Source organism: Arachis ipaensis, chromosome B5 (genome assembly GCF_059453495.1).
Source record: "Arachis ipaensis isolate K30076 ecotype BB chromosome B5, ASM5945349v1, whole genome shotgun sequence".
NCBI classification, from domain to species: Eukaryota; Viridiplantae; Streptophyta; class Magnoliopsida; order Fabales; family Fabaceae; genus Arachis; species Arachis ipaensis.
This window is the reverse complement of record NC_142440.1, coordinates 154,442,102-154,464,632: the sequence shown is the minus strand read 5'-3', so window position 1 is coordinate 154,464,632 and position 22,531 is coordinate 154,442,102. Positions and strand designations below refer to the sequence as shown.

At 33.0% G+C, this 22,531-nt stretch overlaps 1 protein-coding gene across 1 annotated transcript; it reads left to right on the top strand.

Moving 5' to 3' along the window:
• Nucleotides 1-15,213: 15,213 nt before the first annotated feature.
• LOC107641419 (disease resistance protein RPV1) lies at nt 15,214-18,217 on the top strand. Its single transcript, XM_088486541.1, has 4 exons — nt 15,214-15,815; nt 16,001-16,594; nt 16,685-17,258; nt 17,469-18,217. The coding sequence occupies exons 1-4, from the start codon at nt 15,328-15,330 to the stop codon at nt 17,886-17,888; spliced, it is 2,076 nt and encodes a 691-aa protein (XP_088342667.1). The 5' UTR covers nt 15,214-15,327; the 3' UTR covers nt 17,889-18,217.
• The last annotated feature ends 4,314 nt before the right edge of the window (nt 18,218-22,531 follow it).

Sequence of the window (22,531 nt, the reverse complement as noted above, 5' to 3'; positions counted from 1 at the left end):
AACTTAATAACCCTAATTTCGGATTTTGCTATACCCACAAGTATAGGAATGATAAAAATTTGAGATATAACTAATTATTGAGTCAAAGAGTTACCTTAAAGTCTTAATAATAACCGAAACTCAAAATTTGAATACCTTTCTCACTCATTAAGTTGAAACTCCATGATTTTAGAGTTGTGATAAATGAAATTTGAATGCATAAAATAGAGTAGAGAAGGGGAAGGAAGTAAAATGAAAAAAGTGGGTTTAATGATGATAATGTGTGATTGCAAGAAGAAGAGATGAGAAGATGGAAAGGATGAAAAAGAATGAGAGAAGAGGAAGAGAGAAGAAATGAAATTGAGAAGAGAATGAAGGATTTCGGAAGAAAGAAATAACTGGGGTTGGGGAGGGGGGTGAGTCACGTGACTCACTAAGTCCCTCCTTTTTTTTTTCGGTTATAACATTCTCTCTCCCTTAAGAAATTCGGTCTCCAAATTTCGAACTCACATATGGTGATAAGTGTGATAGTTACCTTCAGACTCAAACAAATACGGATATTTATCACGCATGGCATTTTCCACTTCCCAAGTTGCTTGTTCTACCGAATAATTCTTCCAAACAACTTTCACAGATGCTATTTCTTTAGAATATAGTTTCTTTACTTGGCGATCAACTATAGCCACTGGTTCCTCTTCAAAAGATAAATCCTCCTTTAGCTCTATGGCTTGTGGTGCGAGCACATGAGATGGGTCAGGAAGGTATTTGCGCAACATTGATACGTGAAAGATTGGATGAATCATAGACAACTTAGGCGGCAATGCCAAGCATTAAGCAACTGCACCTATTCTGTCCAATATCTCAAATGGACCAATGTAGCGAGGACTAAGCTTGCTTCTTTTTTCAAACCTCATCACTCCTTTCATAGGCGACACTCTAAGAAATACCTGATCACCCACTGAAAACTCTAAGTTACGCCTTCTGTTATCAACATAAGCCTTCTACCTACTCTGAGCTGCTAATAAACGTTCTCTTATTACGCGAACCTTCTCAACTGCATCTTGTACCAAATTTGGCCCCAAAAGTTTAATCTCACCAACCTCAAACTACCCAATAGGTGACCTGCATCTTCTCCCATAAAGAGCCTCAAAAGGTGTCACTTGAATGCTGGCTTGATAACTATTATTATAAGAGAACTCGATCAAAGGTAGATAGCTGTCCCAATTTCTACCAAAATCTAGAACACAACATCTTAACATCTCTTCCAATGTTTGAATCGTCCTTTTCGATTGTCCATCGGTTTGAGGGTGAAAAGCTGTGCTAAGATCCAGACGAGTTCCTAATGCTTTCTGAAAAGATTTCCAAAATTGAGAGGTGAACTGAGGTCGGCGATCTGAAATAATGGACACTGGGATTCCATATAATTTAACTATCTCATCAACATAAAATTGAGTATATCGAGCTGCACTAAAAGTTGTTTTCACTGGAAGAAAGTGGGTTGAGTTCGTCATTCTATCCACAATTACCTAACTTGAATCAAAACCTTTAAAATTACGAGGTAAACTTATTACTAAATTTATTGTAATCTTTTCCCACTTCTATTCAAATATCTCAATTTTTTACAATAACTCAGCAGATTTTTAATGTTCAGTTTTAACCTGTTGGCAAGTTAAGCAATGAGAAACAAAAACTTTTAACAAATTTTGGGACAAAATAAAATTTAAAAATATTTTTAAAATTTTTAACAAATTTCAAGACAAAAAAATATACTTGACCTTTATTATATTAACCAGCCAAGAGTCTAATAATTCTCACCTTCATTGTTGATGAAATTTGTGAGAGCTAAGTAAATTTTTTTTTTGTCAAACAATTGCAAATTGAAAGCTAAGGTAATTAATTAGATTGTAAGTAGGTGAAGGTGGTGATGATGTGTGTTACAATGAAGCTAAGTTTGAGCAAGACACTTATATAGAAGATATTATTGATGAGGATGATTCTAGCTAGCGGTGAAGTGAACATATATATTCAAGTTGGGCACCACTTACATAAAGTTTCCAAAAATAACTTTACGATAAAGATGCCTACGTGGCAAGTTTTGATCCACACATTCTAAAGCCACACTTTTCACTTAAAATCGTAATTCTTTACAAAGAAAAGCGTCACCTAATGGAAAAAAGTAAATTAGAAGATTTAAAAGAAGAAATAATTAAATTATCAAAATTAATAGATCAAAAATTAATGATTTTAACTAATGTTAACTGTAATGACATCGAATTCTTAAAATCAATACAAAATGATTTTTCTCAAAATCTCTATTTTACTATAAGTTTTATTGAAGGACTTCAAAAACCTGAAAAAACTTATTTTTCACACGAAATTTCTAAAAAATGTTACCATGGAAATGATTCCCCACATCTTTATCATACTTTTAACCCACAATTAAATTCTATAGTAGATATGCTTGAAGAAATATTAGTATCCATAAAATTTCAAAGAAATAAGGAAAAAGAGAATCCCAAAGAAGAAAAATTTCAAAATATAATCAACATAACAGATTTAAAAGTAAAACCACCATTGAAATTATGAATATTGAAGACAAATTAGAAGAAGTTACAATGCTTTTTAAACAATTAAAAATGGCTCAAGAAAATAATATTATGGAACAGAAATTTCAAATAGAAGAAGAATTAGTAAATTCTGAAAACATAGAAAATAAAGAACACATCCTAGATTATTCAAGTGACGAAGAACCAGCAATTCCAATACAAGTAAAAAATAAAGCTGGAACATCTAAGGATAATCAATCTCAATTTAAATGGGAAACAGGTTTTGATAATTATGCTTTTAAAAAGGAGTTTATAAATAAAGATTCAAAATATACAAAAATACCATCAAAATATGTTCCTAAAATCCAGGAAATGGAAGGAGAAAGAATGCTCGATTTAGACTGTAAAAAGAATGAAATTTTTTTTTTTGAAAACTGGTTAAATTCCTTCTTATTAGAAGCCTTTACTAATCCAAAACTTAGTGAATTGTCTGGAAGAGATATTTGGAATTACATAGGGTTTCATACTAAAGGAACTATAAGAGATTATATGACATCAATAGAAAACCAAATAATAGAAGAATTAGCAACAAAAACAACAGCTTATGATAAGATATTACATATAATGATGATTCTATATAAAGAATTTTTTAGAAAAAATATTATAGATCATAGACAAGAAGTCTATAATAAAGAATATCAAGAAGCAAAAAATCATTTAGCTAATATTCAGATATATGATTTATGTAATGTGGAGTCATATATATGTGAATATAGAATACATTATTACAAATTAAAAGAAGAAGATAAAAATCATTATCTTAGTATGTATATAACAAAACTTTCATATCCTGCTAATGAATTTATAATGGGAAGATTTATAAGAGAAATAAATAGAGGGACAATTGAAAATAATTTTGGTGGAGCAACCTCTGCAATAAGAGAGGAAATAAAAGAACGTTGTATGCAAGAAGTGACTCAAAAAAGATTTGCAAATATAATTAGAATTTGCTGTCAGGATAATGAAGAGATACCTCAAAAATATGGTCTTAATAAAAATTTTCAAAGAAAAAGAAAATATCAATTTAGAAAAAGAAAATACTATCCAAACTGAAGAAAAAAGAGGTATTTTAGAAAAAGAGATAACAATAAAAATAAAAGACAAAAAAATGACTATTACCCAAATAAAAAAGAAAATTGTAAGTGTTGGTATTGCCAAGAAGAAAGACACTATGCAAATGAATGTCCAAAAAAGAAGGATAAAAAGGATCTTACCAAACAAATAGAAATTGCTAAGTCTTGTTTCATGGAACCATTAGAAGAATCCGATGATAACTTAGACTATATTTTTGAATATGTCTCAGAAACAGACTCAGAGACTGAGTAATAATGCCACATTTATTACTATAAAAATAACAGAAAAGTTTATAAATGCTTTCATAGATACTGGAGCAACACAATGCTTTGCTAGTACAAATATAAAACTTGATTGGAAAAAAATTAAAGAAACCATTAAGAGTTAGAATAGCTAAAAATCAATACATAAAATTGACCAAAAAGCAGAGATGGCTGAAATTTTTATTCAAAATTATAGGTTCATTGTTCCATCTATATATATGTTAGATTCTGGAATGGATTTTATCATAGGAAATAACTTTTTAAAGCTATATCATCCATTCATTCAAGAATTAACATATATAGTTTTAAAAGCTCCACACGATTCTTCAATAAATCAAAAATCAAAACGTATAAAAATACCAACTACTACTATAGATAAGATCTTAAAATTTAAAATATTTTCTATTTTAGAAATATGTTATTTAAATTTATACTTTCAGATAAATATTCCAAAAAATAATCTTGAAATAAAGATAGAAGAACTTTTAGATAAAATTTGTGCTGAAAATCCTTTAGATATTAAAAATACAAATAAAGAATTAGTAAGTATTAAATTAAAAGATCCTACAAAAGAGATAAATGTTCCAAATAAAATTCCTTATTCTGCAAGAGATCGAGAAGGGTTCTCATTAGAATGTAAAGATCTTTTAGAAAAAGGAATTATAAGAATAAGTAAAAGTCCTCATGCGGCTCCAGCCTTTTATGTCGAAAACAATAATGAAATTAAAAGGGAAAAACGAAGAATGATAATTAATTATAAGAAAATGAATGAAGCAACCATTGGTGATGCTCATAAACTTCCAAGAAAAGATTCTATTTTAGAAAAGATCAAAGGAGCAACTTGGTTTTCATCTCTTGATGCAAAATCAGGATATTGGCAACTTCGTTTAGACGAAGAAATAAAGAAATTAACTGCTTTTACTTGCCCAACAAAAGAATCAACAAGTGTGTTACTCTATGAATGGAATGTATTACCATTCGGATTAAAACAAGCCCCAGGTATTTATCAAAGATTTATGGAAGAAAATCTAAAAGAATTAAATAAATTTGTTTTAGTATACATTGATGATATACTAATTTTTACAAAACAGGATAAAGAAGATCATCTTCAAAAATTACTAATAGTTTTAGAAAGATGTAAAGAAAAATGATTAGTTCTTAGCAAAAAGAAAGCAAGAATAGCAAAACAAGAAATAGAGTTTCTTGGATTAATTCTATCCACTCAAGGAAAGATAAAACTTCAACCAAATGTTTTAGAAAAGATAAATTTATTTCCTAATAAAATAGAAGATAGAAAACAGTTACAAAGATTTTTAGGGTGTATAAATTATATTTCTGATCAAGGATTTTTAAAGAATATAACAGAATACACTAAAAAAGAACTTATCAAAAAGTTTGGCCTAGAAAATTCCAAAGCAATGGGTACACCAATGCATCCCAACACAAAACTTGAAAAGGATGATGATGGTCAAGATGTGGATGAAACAAGGTATAGGGGAATGATAGGTTCACTCATGTACCTTACCTCCTCTAGACCGGATATTGTTCAAAGTGTGGGTGTATGTTCAAGATTTCAATCTCACCCAAAAGAATCCCATCTTACGGCTGTTAAACGCATCATTAGATACATTAAGGGAACTTGTGATTATGGCTTGTGGTATCCTAAATCTGATGAATTTTGTGCAGTAGGGTTTTGTGATGCAGATTATGCGGGAGATAGAGTGGATAGAAGAAGCACGTCCGGCATGTGTTGCTTCCTTGGAAGCTCACTCAATATGTGGTCAAGCAAGAAACAAGCCACAGTGGCTTTATCCACAGCTGAAGCGGAATACATTTCCGCATCTGCATGTTGCACTCAACTAATTTGGTTAAAAACACAATTAGAAGATTACAAATTAAAAATCAATAGTATACCCTTATTTTATGACAATATGAGTGCTATAAACATCTCAAAAAATCCTGTTCTGCACTCTAGAACAAAGCACATTGAAATTAAATATCATTTCATAAGAGAACATGTGCAAAAGGGAACTATTGATATTCAATTTGTAAAATCTGAAGACCAAATTGCTGATATTTTTACAAAACCACTCTGTGAAGACAGATTCTGTTTGGACGAGATAAAAACGCAAGCTTGATGGAGGAGCTCTGTTCAGGGGGAGGCAACACAGATTTAAATTCTCCTGGGCCCCACCTAATAAATTCTGACCCCACCATGGCAGTTTAGTTAGTTATTCCTTCCTTGAAAAATAAAATCACAAAATCTTTTAGATTGTCTTTTCAAATCTAGTTGGAAGATACATGTTGTCAAATCATATCTTTTCCTTCCAACTAAATCCCTTGATTCAAGGAAAAACTCCCTCTTTATCACTTTTTGAAACTCCCATTTGGATAATAACCGTGCCATTATGGTCATTAACCTCCCATCATCTCTCTCCAATCCTCATTTATTGCACCTCTAACCTCCTTTCGTCCTCCTCTCATTCGGTCCTCACCCCTTCATATTCAACCCATCATTCATCCACCATGAAAAAGAAAACCGCTGTTAGGCGAAGTAGCCGAACCCCCATTCCAAAAAACCCACCTTTCTCATCACCTCCAACCCATACACATATCCATCTCCATTCTACCTCATCCTCTACTCAGTCACCTCCCTCCAAGAAAACCGAAACCATGCGCCGAAAGGTTATTGCTCAGAAAACCTCAGGGAGAGGCAAGACGGGGAAGAACAAGCAACCAAATGTTGAAGAAGATGAAGAAGAATCACAGACTACTCCACCTCCATCACCACCAAAAAGATCTACCCCTCATGCAAAAAGCTCTCACAAGAAACAGAAAACCTTTGCTCTGCATGACACAAGCGAACCCCCCAATCTGGAATCTCTAGAGTTCAAAAACAAATTCCACAAAACTCATTCACATTTTGATCCTTCTCGCTTCCACTCATGTGCCTTCTATGAATTTCACAAAGACGTTCTTCTGCAGCGCAATCTCTGCCCCTCTTACTTGGTGAACCTTCCAAATCTTGCCACCAAAGGAATGAACTTTTCGTCTCTGTTTGATGCTCTGAAATGGACTCCTCTGACTCACATTCAGAAATTGGTATACCCTGGGCTGGTCCGGGAATTTTATGCAAACATGCGTTTGATTGGTGGGTCAATCCACTCTTACGTCAAGCGTGTTTACATAACCCTCACCCCTCAAACCATTGGTGCTGATCTTGGGTATGAAGATGAGGGACCAAAGGTTTATATGGTTGATAAATGGGATGATCAAGTGGGAGTTACTCAACAAACTGTCATGCAACACATCTGTGCCAACCTGTCCGGGCTTGATGGATTAATCCCAACTCACAAATCCCTCGGCCCAGAGAACTCTCTGTTACACCGTATCATCACTCATATCATCACTCCTCAAAGTGGTTCTCATCATAGAGTAACAGTTTCTGACTCTATCATCCTCTTTGCTCTTATTACTTCCACTCCAATTTCTTTTGCTTATATTATGACACGACACATGTGGGAAGCAGTAAGAAGCACAAAAAAGGCTAATCTTCCTTATGGCATGTTTCTTACATGTATATTTGAATATTTTAAGGTTGATTTGTCTAATGAATCTGTTGAGAACAAAGTGTCACAGATTAAAGGAGGAGGAGTTTCGAACAAGAAAAGCAAGCAGTCTGTTGCCTCCGAACCCTCTCTAAGCGATTTGGAAAGCCACCCTGAACCCTCAAAGGTCACGGCATCCATCAGGGAGGCTCTCAGTGAATTCCGCAATATGTCCAAATTGATGCTAAAGTCAAGCAAGGCTGCCCGGAAATTGGCATATGCAAATGAGAAAGCCTGGAAGAAGTGCTATGAAAGGGTCGGTTTCATGATTCAAACCTTTGATGATGAAATGGGAACAGGAGATTCTGAAGATGATTCTGGTTCTGAGTTCAATGTTTCTGATGATTAGTGACTATTCCTCTACTTTTATTTGATATTGGCAACAATAGGCTCAATCCTTCTTTTGTTTTTTGTAAAGGCATGACTTGATACTCCCTGCCGTATGATACTCTGAACAATTACTGCTTTGTTATAAATATTATGTATTGCTCATGTCTCTTGTTGCAGGTCTTTTATGCCCCTTGATGCCAAAAGGGGGAGGAAATTTAAATTCCAAAATTGAAATTGGAATGAAACAGGGGCTGGAAAAACAGGGGACAAGGGTTGAAATTTTCAAATTGAAAATTCATGATTATCCTTGTTCAAAGAAGGCATTTGGCTTATTATAATGTTTGATATATTGTGATGCCTGGCTGATTTTTGTTCTATTATGATCCTTGCTGTATGAACTGCATTTGGCATTGGGTTATTATGATGTTTGATATTGTTGTGATAACTGGCTGATTCTGGCTGATTGGTTCATTTTTGATAAACCTGCTGAATTGAAAATTTATTTTTGGCAGTTCTTTTAAAACTGTGATATCTAAACATCTGCCATGTTATTGATGTGCTAATATATGTTTCAAAATATTTTCCTTATTTTGAATGACATTGCTCTGATATCTGGACTGAAAAATATTTGGAAATTTTCTGAAACAACACTGTTTTGTGTTCTGTTGATATATGTAAGTTTGAGCAGATAATCAATTTATTGATAACAAATGAGTTTTGATTATCATCACATTCTGCTCATAAATCAAGCATTCAACATTTCAAAATAAAATATGTTGAATAACATTGTTACTTGAAGCTTGATCCAATTGTTACAGGTTAAGTGCTTCCCTTGATAAAAACAGCACATATTAAGGGGGAGCCATGTGACAATTTGAAAGGGGAAGAAATTCAATCTTCAAAGGGAGTATTCTTTACTCTATCTTTAAATTTCTTTCCATTTCAATTTTAATAATGTTTGTCATCAAGGGGGAGATTGATGAGTTTGGAAAACTCTAAACTAAATTGATGATGATCAAACATTATTAACAGCAAAATTATTAAGCTAATCTTGGTTAATGTGTTAATTAAAATAATTTTGTTGTGCAGGATTAATATTGGGCCGAAAACAAATTTATTGTGCTAGCCCAAAATTACACTCAGCCTTGGTTTTAATAACAAAAAATGAATGTGGCTGATTTAATGTTACTTGGGCCAAATAATTTTGATTGCTCCAAGCCCAAGTGTGTTACATGCTTTCCATTTGTTTTATGCATGCTCCAAGTTTTATCAGGAAAGCAAATGTTATTAATGGGCCAAGATCAAATATTGTTGCAATCAAGCCCATATGTTATAAGAGTTCCTCATGCATGATCCGAAACCAAAGAAGGAAGAAAGCAAAATTGCTTTCAACGGATCCAAAGATTCAAACATTAGATGGATTCCAAAATTCATTTAATTGCAATGTATTGCATGGGAACTATGAGAGAGAACATGAGTGACTTTGATTTGATGGACATTATTGAAGCTACACGTTACTCAGTAAAGGGAAGTAAACATTTACTTTGTTGTATCAAACCACTTTAGTTAATGTCCATATTCTCTTTCTTCTCTCTCACAACTCTTTCTCTCTTCGGTCATTACTCAGGAAATATTGGCAGCCATGGAAGCAAAAGTAAGCTACCGAGATGAAGAGAAAGCAAGCCTAAAGACCATCACAATGATGGCAAGAAAACATACTAAAATAAAAATGAGCTGTGGCTAAGATATTCACCAAATGTGGTTAGATTTGGTGAGGTTATCTTGAGTCTTTCATGCTCAAAATGGAAGAAGAAGATTCGGCCAGCTGGAGGAGATTCTTGAAGCATGGCTTGTCTTCGATTCTGCTCAACCACCACAGGAAGTAGCTAGAGTGGCGAAGTGATGGTTGAAGGCAGAGATTGAAGCAGATGAAGTCATCATCATCATGAAGCATCAAGGGCCAGAATTTCATCTTGGAGAGCAAGCCAAGGATGGAGAGCTCGGATTGATGAAGGGTGATGATCAAGAAAGGACTAGAGGTAATTGCATGTTGGTTATTGCATGGTTATCTCTTCTCTCTCTATGTGGCCGAACCGGTTTTGTTGAAGGAGGAAGAAGTTGGTTCGGTTTTGGCTTCAATAAGTGGAGGCTCCCCTCTTCTATATTAAGGGTGGACAGCCATTGTTTGAAGCAAGGAGAAAAATTTGAGAGTGCAAGGCACAGAGTTCTCAGAGCTACCTGAGCTAACAGTTTTCTCTTCTCCTTCAATGTATTCTGTTTTGTATTTTTCTGTTTAATTTTGTCATGTCTTGAGTCTCATGGTAAAAGGCAAACAGTGAGGTTTGTAATGAAAAAGCCATAGAGCGGAAAAAGGCAGAGAGTGCAAAATTAAAAGAAAAAGCCATAGATGTCTTAGAGTTCCTTTGTTCATCTATGTTGTGTTTCATGATTCTGTGGGAATCCCCTTGTAAGTTGGGTTAGCACTTTACAAGTTGTAATCTGTTTGATTATAGTGAAATTCTATCATTGTTGTGATGGAGACTGGATGTAGGCTGCACTGCACTTAGCAGCCGAACCAGGATATATCTTGGTGTAATTTTCTTCCTCTCCTACTCCATTTCTGTTTTCTACTGCACAGGAGCAAAAACCAAAAATGTCTCGTGCTAAGTGACGAGACAAAATGAAAATGTCTCGTGGCTAGGGACGAGCTAAAAACATAAAAGTCTCCTCTGAATCCAGCAAGTGTTAGGAAGCAAAAAAGGGGCTAAGATTCAACCCCCCCTTCTCTTAGCCACTGAAACCATCATGTTCAACCAATTGATCAGATTCAAGATTTAACAATCTACAGTCATGAAGGAAGGCTAGCCAGCACATTAGCAAGGGTCTTTGAAAGAACTCAAAAAATAACGAAGGAATCTCACACAAGGATTAATTATAAAAGTAGAAATACTCTGCTTGTGTCCAGTAAAAGAAATGAAATTGAAGAAAGAGAGATGAGACTCTTGGTAGAATTTGAATCAGCATTCTACAACTTATCTGGACTTTTAGAAAAGCTCCCTGAAGGGATAAAGAGGAATCTCTACTATTTGATAAAAGACAGAGAAGACCACAAGTGCCAGCTATGTGCCTCAGAGATATCTGAAGAAAGCAATAATGAAACGGAATCAACCCACATGATGAAGGAAGAAGACAACGCATCTGAGAGTCACATGATAAAAGAGGAGGACAGTGCATCTGAAGCATCTCTCAACATTATTGCATAGTGACGTAAGCACTTAGGTCATAAAGCACTAACAATGTAGCTGGTGCAAGATAACAAACAATGACGTAAGCATTGACGTCATAAGAAGGGTAAGGATGGGAATTGTCCATCAAACCCAACTATTATAAATAGGTTGCTCAGGCAATTGTAGAGGCATCAGACAATAGAAAGCAGGAGGCTAAGAGTACTCATATGCTAGGAGAGCAAGGAGGAAGCAGCCGAGGCGATTCTGTAGTCTGACGAAGAATTCCCTTAGGAAAAAATAATTCTAAACTCCCCTCTGGAGTTAGTATCTACAATCTCCCCTCTGGAGATAAGAACACCTTATGTAAAATATACTAAATAAAGGAAGTTTTCCTCCAGAAAGGTACATATTCATCCTAGTCTTTCAATTATGAATTATTTAGAAAGTTTAGAATTAACAGAAGAATCTGATTACTATAGATTAACTGCTTTATTAGATAATGAAAAATAGGCTGTTCTAAAAACAGAATTAAATCTCAAATCAAATGAAAATTTTAATAAACAAAATCTTTTAAAAGAAGTTTTTAATAGAAAAAATATAATATACTATGAAAAAATTCAACTTGAAGCCCCTATAAAGATAAAATCCGCCAATGGAGAACTTGAAATAGCTTTGATAAATGATGAAGAATTGGGTAAACAGATTGAGAAAATTAAGGATCAACAAAAAAGATCTAAAATTGGATGGATTCATATTAGTACTATACAAGTCTTAATCAAATCTACATATATGAAAGGAATTAATTCACCAATAAGCTTAGCAATTTGTGACAAAAGAATTACTGATGATCCAATAGATCAAATAATTAGAATTGTTCATGGAAACTTGGCAAACGTAAATGTTAAATTCAATGCCCATCTTGGATATGCTATACCTTTATCAACTGAAAATCTTGGAAGATCTATAAGTTTGGCTTATAAATTTCACAGAAAGAATCTAATGGAACAAGATGATGAACCATTTTCAATTACATATGCAATAAATTATGCTTTAACAAATAGCCATCATAGTATAATATTTAAAAATAGAGAAAGAATTTATGTCGATGAATTATTTCAAAAAATTGTAAAAACAGAAATACCAAAATATAAAGCTATTGAAAACCCAGTTCTATTATTAAAAGAACCATCAGAAAAATTAGTTTCATCGAATTTTCAAATAAGAGAATCTAAAATTAAGTTTATCTAAGTTAAAGATTAAAGAAGAAAATTCTGAAATAAAAGAATTAACAAAAAAGGTCGAAAAATTAAATGAAACTCTAAACACTAAATTATGACAATAAATAAAGAAGAAATATATGTAACTTATCAAGACAAGAAACAAGAGCTCTTTGAAAGAGAAAATCGTTTGAATTATTTACAGTTTTCTGAAATAAATCAAAGAGCATTTGAAGCTCTAAAAATAATCTATGACAAGTTAAAAAGAGAAGTTGAAGAGCTAGAAAAATTAATAGAATCTTTAGAAAATAGTGATGAATCGATGATAGAGTTTGCAGAAATTCTAAAATAAATAATGAAGCATAAAAAGATTGAAAAACCAGAAAATAAAATAAAAAGAAAAAGGGCGGAAAAATTAAAAAGTAAAATAAAAGAGTATAAAAGGGAATTAAATAGCCTTCAGATCGAAATTGACGACCTTATAATAAAAAGGATAGAAATAAGAATAAATATAAATAAGTTGGAATTAAACTTAAAAAATTTATAAATGCCTGGAAAACCATATTATGACTTAAAAGAATTAAAGCTGTTGAAAGAAAAAATGGAGAATGAAGTTGAAAAATTAAGAAGGTATTTAGAAACAACAGAAAGTGTAGAAATAAAAGAAGTTTTTGAGAATTTGAGAAATTATATTAAAGAAAAAGACAAACAGATAAAAGATTTTATATACAATAATCCATGCAAAAAAGAATATTATAAACTAAAACAAGATTGAAAACTATAAAAATAAAATCAGAATATACATCAAGGACTAGTAAAAAAAATTGGTATCATATAGTAGAAATGGTTACAAACCAAAAATTGGTATCAGAGCCAAGTTAACGATTAAGGGTAACACTTTCTCTTTAAGCAACACTTTTAGTGATACGCTTTTAAATCAATAACAACCACAAAATAAAAACGTCTTTACGTAAAGATGAAAATAGCATCTTTACCTAGCATCCCCCATTCAAGTTAAGTCAAGTCAACCCCAAGTCAAGCTGGGTAGTATGTAAAGTAAAGTTGTTACAGCATCTATTTATATAATATATAAAAGCTGATACTAACTCTCTCCACGAGTTTAAGCCATTTTTTTTTACTAATAATGTTATATCAGCAATTCTAATGACTTGGTAAAAGATAAAAATTAATTAATCATTGTATAAAAGCTGATACCATCTCTCTCCACAATGAATTTAAGCCATCTTTTCTTTACTAATAATGTCATATCAGTAATTCTAATGACTTGGTAAAAGATGAAAATCAATCGATCACTATTTAGTAAAATGTTTTAAAAAAATTAAAACAAAAAACTCTTATCTATTATTATTCAATTGAAACATCAAGTACTAATTAAATGCAATAAATATACATTAAAGTGTCATAATAATAATAATTATAAAAAATTTTAGTTACAAATATTCAAATTCTACAACTTATACATATTAAGACTCTTACTACTCTTCATTTCTTAATCTCTCGTACAATTATAAAAAATTTCTTAAATTTAATATAACATTTTTATATGTTTTTCATTTTCATTCATTTATTTTTTTAATTATTTACAAACAAAAAAACCGCAAGAAAAGACAAAGTATAGCCATTAATGCAAATCGAAAAATAAAAAAAATAAAAATATAATTTTATATAACTCTAATATAAATAACCTATGTCTTTTTTAAAAAGAAATAAAATAAAAATCTATTTATAATATATTCTCTAAAATATTTTTAATATAACATTTATTAAAATATACTATATAATATAAATAATCTACCTCTCTGCATATTGTGCGAGTCTGACTCTAGTTAATTAGATATTTAGCAGCTTAAACCCAAAATCATTTATTTAATTAAATAAAAAAATGACATCATTCTATTCAATCACGTGTCTATCGCTATTTACAACGCGGAAGCTGTGAGAATAGTACAAATTTTGCACCCTCATCTATCATCGTCCTTCACTCCTTTTCAAAAAGTGATCCATGAAATAACATAAGCGTGTAATACACAAATACTTAAAAATCTAAGAATTGTTACAATAGCTACCACTAGTTAGTTTACACGGTAGAGAAGAGATTAGTGAAAAGCATATATGTATATTTGCTGTATATATGCCATTTGATATAATCTATAATATATTTCAACAAAGTGCCTTTTAGTAGTAAATAGTGCTTGTAGAGTTAAGTTAATCATATTATTTACCATCTCTTTTTTCTCCTTGCATGAGTCAAATAACACTATATCAGCAAGAAGGGTAATGCTAGGGAGACAAAAAAACAGTCAGAACTTACCTTATTTAGCATTCATTAATTGTCGTAACAATTAATAAATGCTAAATAAGGCAAGTTATGGCTGTTTTTGCTGATTTTTTTTGGTTACCAAACATTTCCGTTTCAAAAGATACTAATGTTGATAGAAGCAAACAAGTATCGGTTATTCAAGCTCAACCAAATGCACAAATCATATGTCAGTTTGATGAAAATCAAGCAGAGTTTTGTCATACACGTTCTCTAGAAAGAACAGAAAGTGCCAACATCACTTTGAAAGTGAAGGAGGAAGTTGAAGTGAAAGACTTGTGTTTATGTGGAGGAAAAGAAAGGAGAATTTGAACAGCAAATTCGTGCAGTAAAAGATGAGATTTCAGATTTCATTTTACAGTTAGAGAGATAGTTGCTAAGAGAAAAAGAGTTGACGACAGATCACTTATATTTAAAGTCAAGTTAAATTATTACAATTTAAAAGAAGGATCTCAAAAATTTATTATGACAGATATTTGTTTCAAAAGATGGCGACTAATCAGAACTACCTTTAAAATAAAACAAATAGGTATTGATATTAAAGCATAACATTAAATTCTCATCAGTTACAAATAAACACTCTTATTTAACATTTTACTAAGCATTTCTATTATACTGATTGATCATGATCTTCTTATTTAAGTACTTATACGGTTTTCAATCGTGATGCAAACAGCTAGCTCGCATGGCTACTCAGCAAGCTTCCAACTCTTGTTCTTTTCCTTCCTTAAGGGAGTGGGAATTCGATGTGTTCATCAACTTCAGAGGCCCTGAAACCCGCTACGGTTTCACTGGCTATCTCCACAAAGCTTTTTGTGAAAAGGGAATCCGCACCTTCATGGATGCTGAGGATCTTATTAGTGGGAATAAGATCCTGGAAACATTTGATCGGGCAATTGAAACCTCTAGGATTGGCATCATTGTGTTCTCGGCGCATTATGCTGACACCGATTTCTTGTTGAGGGAACTTGTGAAGCTATTGGAGTGCTCTCGACGTAAAGGCCAGTTTATTTTGCCGATTTTCTATTACATGGATCCCGGAGACGTGCGGCATCAGAGAGGTAGCTATGAGAAAGCAATGGCGGTGCATGAGGAGCGGTTCAAGGATGAAGTCCCAATATGGAGAGCCGCTCTGCGTGACGCAGCCAACTTATCCGGCTTGCATTACAAAGGGTATGAGTCAATTTCATACTTGCCTTAACTTACTCCTCACGTTAACATCGTTATTTTTTTTTTTTTTTACCAAAGATAGGAGACTCGAACCCGCAACCTCTTAATTGAGTATGGGGAGATTATGCCATTTGAGCTATTACTCATTGGGACGTTAACATCATTATTGAACACCTTACATTGTGCAGGGATGAATTTGAATACGAATTTATTGAGAGGACTAGTAAACAGGTGTTGGCATTTCTTAAAGAGGACACGCTACCTGTTGTTGCTGATTATCCAGTCAGAGCAGAGTCCCAGGTGAAATCGTCGTCGTCGTTTTCAAATCCAAGGCAATACCAACACCATGTGTTCCTCAACTTCAGAGGATGTGATACTCGCTATCGTTTCACTGGCAGTCTTTACAAAGCTCTCCAGGACAACAAAATCCACACCTTCATGGATGATGTAGGTCTTCACAGAGGGAATGATATATCAAGAACACTTATTCAGGCAATTAAAGGCTCCAGGATTGCCATCATTGTGTTCTCCCAGAACTATGCTGATTCTTCTTACTGCTTAGATGAACTTGTCAAGATCTTGGAGTGCCATGAGTCTGATGGTCAGTTCGTATTGCCGGTTTTCTATGATATTTATCACGATCACGTCCGATATCACACAGGAAGTTATGGGAAAGCGATGGCTAAACATGAGGAGAAGTTCAAGGACGACTTATCCAGAGTCGAAAAATGGAAACAGGCTTTGTTTCAAGCAGCTAATTTTACTGGCTTTGTTTTCGAGGGGTACCTTATCATATTTTGTTTACTGTTCTTTTATTTTTTAAATAAAATTCCAAATAGGTATGACTTAGCACATATAATTGTCTTGAGCAGGAAACAATATGAACACGAGTTTATTGGAAAGATCGTTGAAGTGGTGTCAAGGGAGATTAAACGTGTTGCTTTGCCTGTTGCTGACTATCCGGCTGGACTAGAGTCTCAAGTTTTAGAAGTAAAATCGCTTCTATTTTCTGATGGCTATGGTGGAGTCCACATGGTAGGGATTCATGGAAATGGTGGATCAGGCAAAACAACAGTAGCTCATGCAATCTATCATTTGATTTCTAACGGTTTTGAAAGTATATGTTTTCTTGAAAATGTGAGAGAAAATTCATATAAGCATGGTTTAGTGTATCTTCAAAATATGCTTCTTTCTAATGTATTCGAAAGGAAGAATCTCAAATCAACAAGTTTTGATCAAGGAATTTCAACAATAAAGCACAGGCTCCAACAAAAGAGGATCCTTTTGATTCTAGATGATGTTGACAAACCAGAGCAATTACAAGCTGTTGCTGGAAAACCTGATTGGTTTGGCCTTGGAACAAGAGTCATTGTTACCACACGGGACAAATGTTTACTAGAGAGCCATGGGATTGAAAGAATCTATGAGATGGAGAATTCAAATTCGGTAAATATTCTGAATTACTTAGTATGATGTTCAAACTGATCAACTTGCTTGGTAGAAGTATATAAAAGTGGCAATCTTCCTTGGATCAGTATAAAATGATCCACAATGAAGGAATTTAAAATATACTTAGAACTTTAACCCTTTTTTCCTGCAAATTAGGCATTTGTAACTTTTAATCTTTTAACTTACCATCTCATTTTCTCCTCTCAGGAGTCAAATATCAAAGCATCCCCTGGAAAGGACAACAGAGAACAACTGGGTGAAAAAAGCACCTCCGGTGATCAAGTCAATGGTTTGTTAGAACCTCTAGTTTCTGAAGATATTAGTCTTGAAAGGAGCAAACAGGCTTCTCTTATTCAAGCGGAATCAAATACAGAAGTCATAGGATGTAATGAAAATCAAGCAGACATTTGTCATACTCATTTCCCAGAAAGAATTGATAATGGTAAAAAAGAAGTGCCAAATGGAAACAGGGAAGTCGATATGGCTGAGAAGTGTTTCTCCGCTCAGTTAGAATCTTTGGAGGAAAAGAAAAGAGAACTTAAAGAGCAAATTCGCGCCATAAAAGCTGAGATTGCAGGTTTTCACAGCAGAGACACAGTTGCTAAAGAGAAAAAGAGAAGTGTTTGACAGTGGAAAAATCCTGACAGTTGAAGGGGCTAATTTGAGGAACCATGTGCCAAGGTAATATTGAAGCACAGTGGTAATGTCTTAGAGAACAAGTCATTGGAGAGCGTAGCAATATTCAGGTTCATGTTAGCCAAAATAGGGTGGTTATTAAAGTGTATTTACAGAAGCATATCCTGTATGATATATATGATTGTTGAGTTTCAGTGACACTGGTGTATTTTTCATTCTTATTCACTGGACTGTACTTTTTGTTCTCAACTAGAATGAGACTTTCACAATGTGCGGACGGTAAATTAATAATAGTATATAATAAATATTAAAAATGGTTATATTTTGTAGAATTAAATTAAATATGTGTAAATTAAAGTTAAATTTAAAAGTTGCTTTGTTTAAAATAATTTGTAGTATAAAAGATTTGGATATTGGAGTTGTACAAAGTGACATTTTTATTTGGTGATTTAATTTTTGCATTTGTTTTAGTTGATGGACTTAGTCTTCTTATGTGACGCTCGTCCTCCTTTTTCTTTATTGGTTATTGTTAGATTTGTTGTTTTCTTCTTTTTGTCGTAGGTTCTTGTGAAGGCATGTTATTTATGAATTGTTGAGTTATATGCACTTTCTATTATGTTGTTTGTTCCATCTTTGCATGTATGTTTTTCTTCCAAAGATGTGTCTTGAATTTGTATGGTTTTCTTTCTTCTTAATCTCATGATGTAGTTTTCCAATGACATCTACAATAAAAAGAACAAAAATGTGTAGATTTTTTTTGAATAAATTATTTTTAATAAGAATAATTAAAATAGTATAAAATGAAATTACCTGTTAGTATTTTACTTTGACCTACTCTGTCAGACAATGTCTCAAGTGATGCAAATTTAAAATAGTCTTAAAAAATGTTTAAAATTGAATCTTTAATTTCTTTCATAATTGTGAGTAAAAAGTTTACTTTCATTGTATCTTTAATTGGCCTATACAGATCATTTGCATCTTCTATTTTCAAATTTTTTATAATATAGACTTTTTTTTCTTATAAAAAATGCTTGAATTTGTTCATCGTATTTTTCTTCACAATTATATGAAGATGTGTTCCCTGCAGTGTTAGTAAATCATAGTTAATAATTAGTTAAGAAGGAACAATGAATAGCATATTAAAAGAAGTATAATTTTAACAATATTAAAATACAATTATATATAAAGTATTATAAAATAATTTAAAAAGTATAAAAAGCAAAATAATTAAAGTATAATAAATATGTTTGTTTTGTACATTTTCATCTAATATAATCATTTCTAAGCAAAGAGACTCTTTTTCATTTGTGGGTGTTAATGTTTCCCATAGATGAACTACGCGAACTTTGATAAACCAATTGTTTTTTTGTTTGGTGATATAGTCCAAAGAATGATGCTCCATTGAGTAAGTTTGAGATGTTGTGTAGTTCGAAAATAAATTTTTCGTGCTAAATTTGATGTCATTTGAAGGAATAGTGATTATAAACTTATATAAGTAATTCAAATAGTATGGAATTTGAATATTTGTAACGTAAAATTTATTATGATTATTAATATTATTATTACATTTGTAATATGAATGTTTATTATATTTAATGAGTTATTTATAGAAATTAACAAATTAATTATTGGAGTTATAAATGATGGTTTCAGTGGCTAAGAGAAGGGGGGTTGAATCTTAGCCCCCTTTTTTGCTTAGTAACACTTGCTGGCCTTTGAGATAACTTCAGGAGACTTTTTGATTTTTGTCTCGTCCCTAGCGACGAGACTTTTATTTTTATCTCGTCACTTGGCACGAGACTTTTCTTTTTGTCTCGTCACTTGGCACGAGATATTTTTCAGTTTGAGCTCATGTGCAATAGAAACAGAATTGGAGTAGAGAAGAGAGAAAATTACACTCAGATATATCCTGGTTCAGCTGCTAAGTGCAGTGCAGCCTACATCCAGTCTCCATCACAACCATGATGGAATTTCACTATAATCTTCTTGATTACAGACTGTAAAGTGCTAACCCAACTTACAAGGGGATTCCCACAGAATCATAAAACACAACATAGATGAACAAAGGAAACTCTAAGACATCTATGACTTTTTCTTTTAATTTTGCACTCTCTGCCTTTTTCCGTTCTATGGCTTTTTCATACAAACCTCACTGTTTGCCTTTTTTCCATGAGACTCAAGACATGACAAAATTAAACAGAAAAATACAAAACAGAATACATTGAAGGAGAAGAGAAATCTGTTAGTTCAGGTAGCTCTGAGAACTCTGTGCCTTGCACTCTCACACTTTCTCCTTACTCCAAACAGTGGCTGTTCTCTCTTTTTATAGAAGAGGGATGCCTCCACTTTTGAAGCCAAAACCCAAGCCAACTTCTTCTTCTTCAAGAAACAGAACCGGTTCGGCCACATAGAGAGAAAAGAGATAACCATGCAAAACCCAACATGCAATTACCTCTAGTCCTTCCTTGGTCACCACTCTTCATCAATCCAAACTCTCCATCCTTGGCTTGCTCTCCAAGATGAATTTCTGGCCCTTGATGCTTCATGATGATGATGACTTCATCTGCTCCAATCTCTGCCTCTACCATCACTTCGCCACTCTAGCTACTTCCTGTGGTGGTTGAGCAGAATCAAAGACAAGCCATGCCTCCAAGAATCTCTTCCTTGCTAGCCGAATCTTCTTCATCCATTTTTGGTATGGAGAAGCTAAGATATCATCACTATATCTTACCATAAGTGGTGAATATCTCAGCCACAGCATACTTTTATTTTGTTATGTTTTCTTGCCATCATTGTGATGGTCTTGTAGCTTGTTCTTCCTTCACTTTGGTAGCTCCATTTTGCTTTCATGGTTTCCTGGTTAATGATCGAAAGAGAGAAGGAAAGAGATGAGAGAGAATAAACTTGGAAGGAAAGTAATCAAATGAGTTAATTAATTCAAGTGAAAAAAGTGCTTTTACTTCCCTTAGAGTGGCGTGTAGCTTTGAGCACATCAATCATGTCACTCCTTTTCTCTCTCATAGTTTCCATGCTATTAATGATAATTGAGTGAATTTGAAGTCCATTGCATGGTAAAATTCTTGGATCCGTTGGAAACAAATGAGGCTTTGTTTTCTTTGCTTCATGGTTTCGGACCAAACATGCTTGCCTTCAAGCAATTATATTTTGGGCTTGTAACATTAATAATCACAACTGGCCCAAAAATATTTTATCTATGAGATCCGATGAAGGACATAAGGCAAATGATAACATTTGCTTTTCTGATGAATTTTTTCGGATCAAGCATGAGAAACAATCATGGGCTTGTAGCATTAAAACTCATTCTGGCCCAACTAATATAACAATCAATTCTGCCTCATAACCAAAGAAACATTAATCAAGGCTGAATGCAATCTTGATTGGGCTTGCACCAGAATTTTTATTTTTGGCCCAATCGAAAACTGCATCACAAAATTATTGATTAACACATGTTCAATGAAATTCAAATTAATAATTTTGTAATTAATTATTTAATAATGTTTAGTCATCACAAATATTAATTTGGAGTTTTCCAAACTCATCAATCTCCCCCTTGATGAAAAACATTATTAAAATTGAAATGGAAAGAAATTTAAGAATTGGAGCATAGAGTACTCCCTTTGAAGATTTGAATTTCTCCCCCTTTCAAGTTGTCACATAGCTCCCCCTTAATATATATCATTTTTACCAAGGGAAGCACTAACCTGTAACATTTTAACCAAGCTTCAAGTATCAATGTTGTTTAGCATATTCATTACATGATGCTAAATGCTTGATTTATGAGCAGAATTGGATGATAATCAAAACTCATTTGTTATCAATAAATTAATTTTCTGCTCAAATTTTTACACATCAAAAAATTGTTGTTCAAAGATTATTCAAATATATTTCCAGAAAGGATATCAGAGCAAAATTATGGAAAAAAAGATATTTTGAAGCACATATGTTCAAAACATGGCAGTTGTTATATTTTACATAGTTTAAAGGAACTGCCAAAAATATTAAGCATGTTAATCCAAGATGAAACAGAGTATTCAATATAAACATGCATTTTAACCAGTCATCCATGTAATCAAGATAAAACATCACAAACTAAATGCCAAATGTATTTTCAGCAGCAGTAATCATAGTGAACCAAAAGCAATATCAAAATGCAATATCAAATGTATCCTTTTAACAAGGGTGATCATGAATTTTCAAACAAAAATTTCATCCCCTGTTCCATGTTCATCCCTGTTTTTCATTTCAATTTTCAGCACTTTCTCCCCCTTTTGTCATCAAAGGGGCACCTACAAGAAGGTTTTAACATGGAAGCATAATATGCAAAATATAAAAGGTGTCTACAAAGTATCACAGAGTTATTGTTCCAACAGAAACAAGCCAAAACAAAGTACCGAATTGAGCCTAGGTGCCAATATCAAACAGTAAACATAAGTTTAATCATCAGAAAGATTAAAGTCAGATCCCTCAACCCCTGCTTCACTACCAACTTCATCATCAAGGCTTTCAAGCATTAGACCGATCCTTTCTTGGCATTTCTTCCAAGCCGACTCATTTTCATATGCAAGTTTGTAAGCAGACTTGTGAAATTGAACCATGAGATCAGACATGTTGGA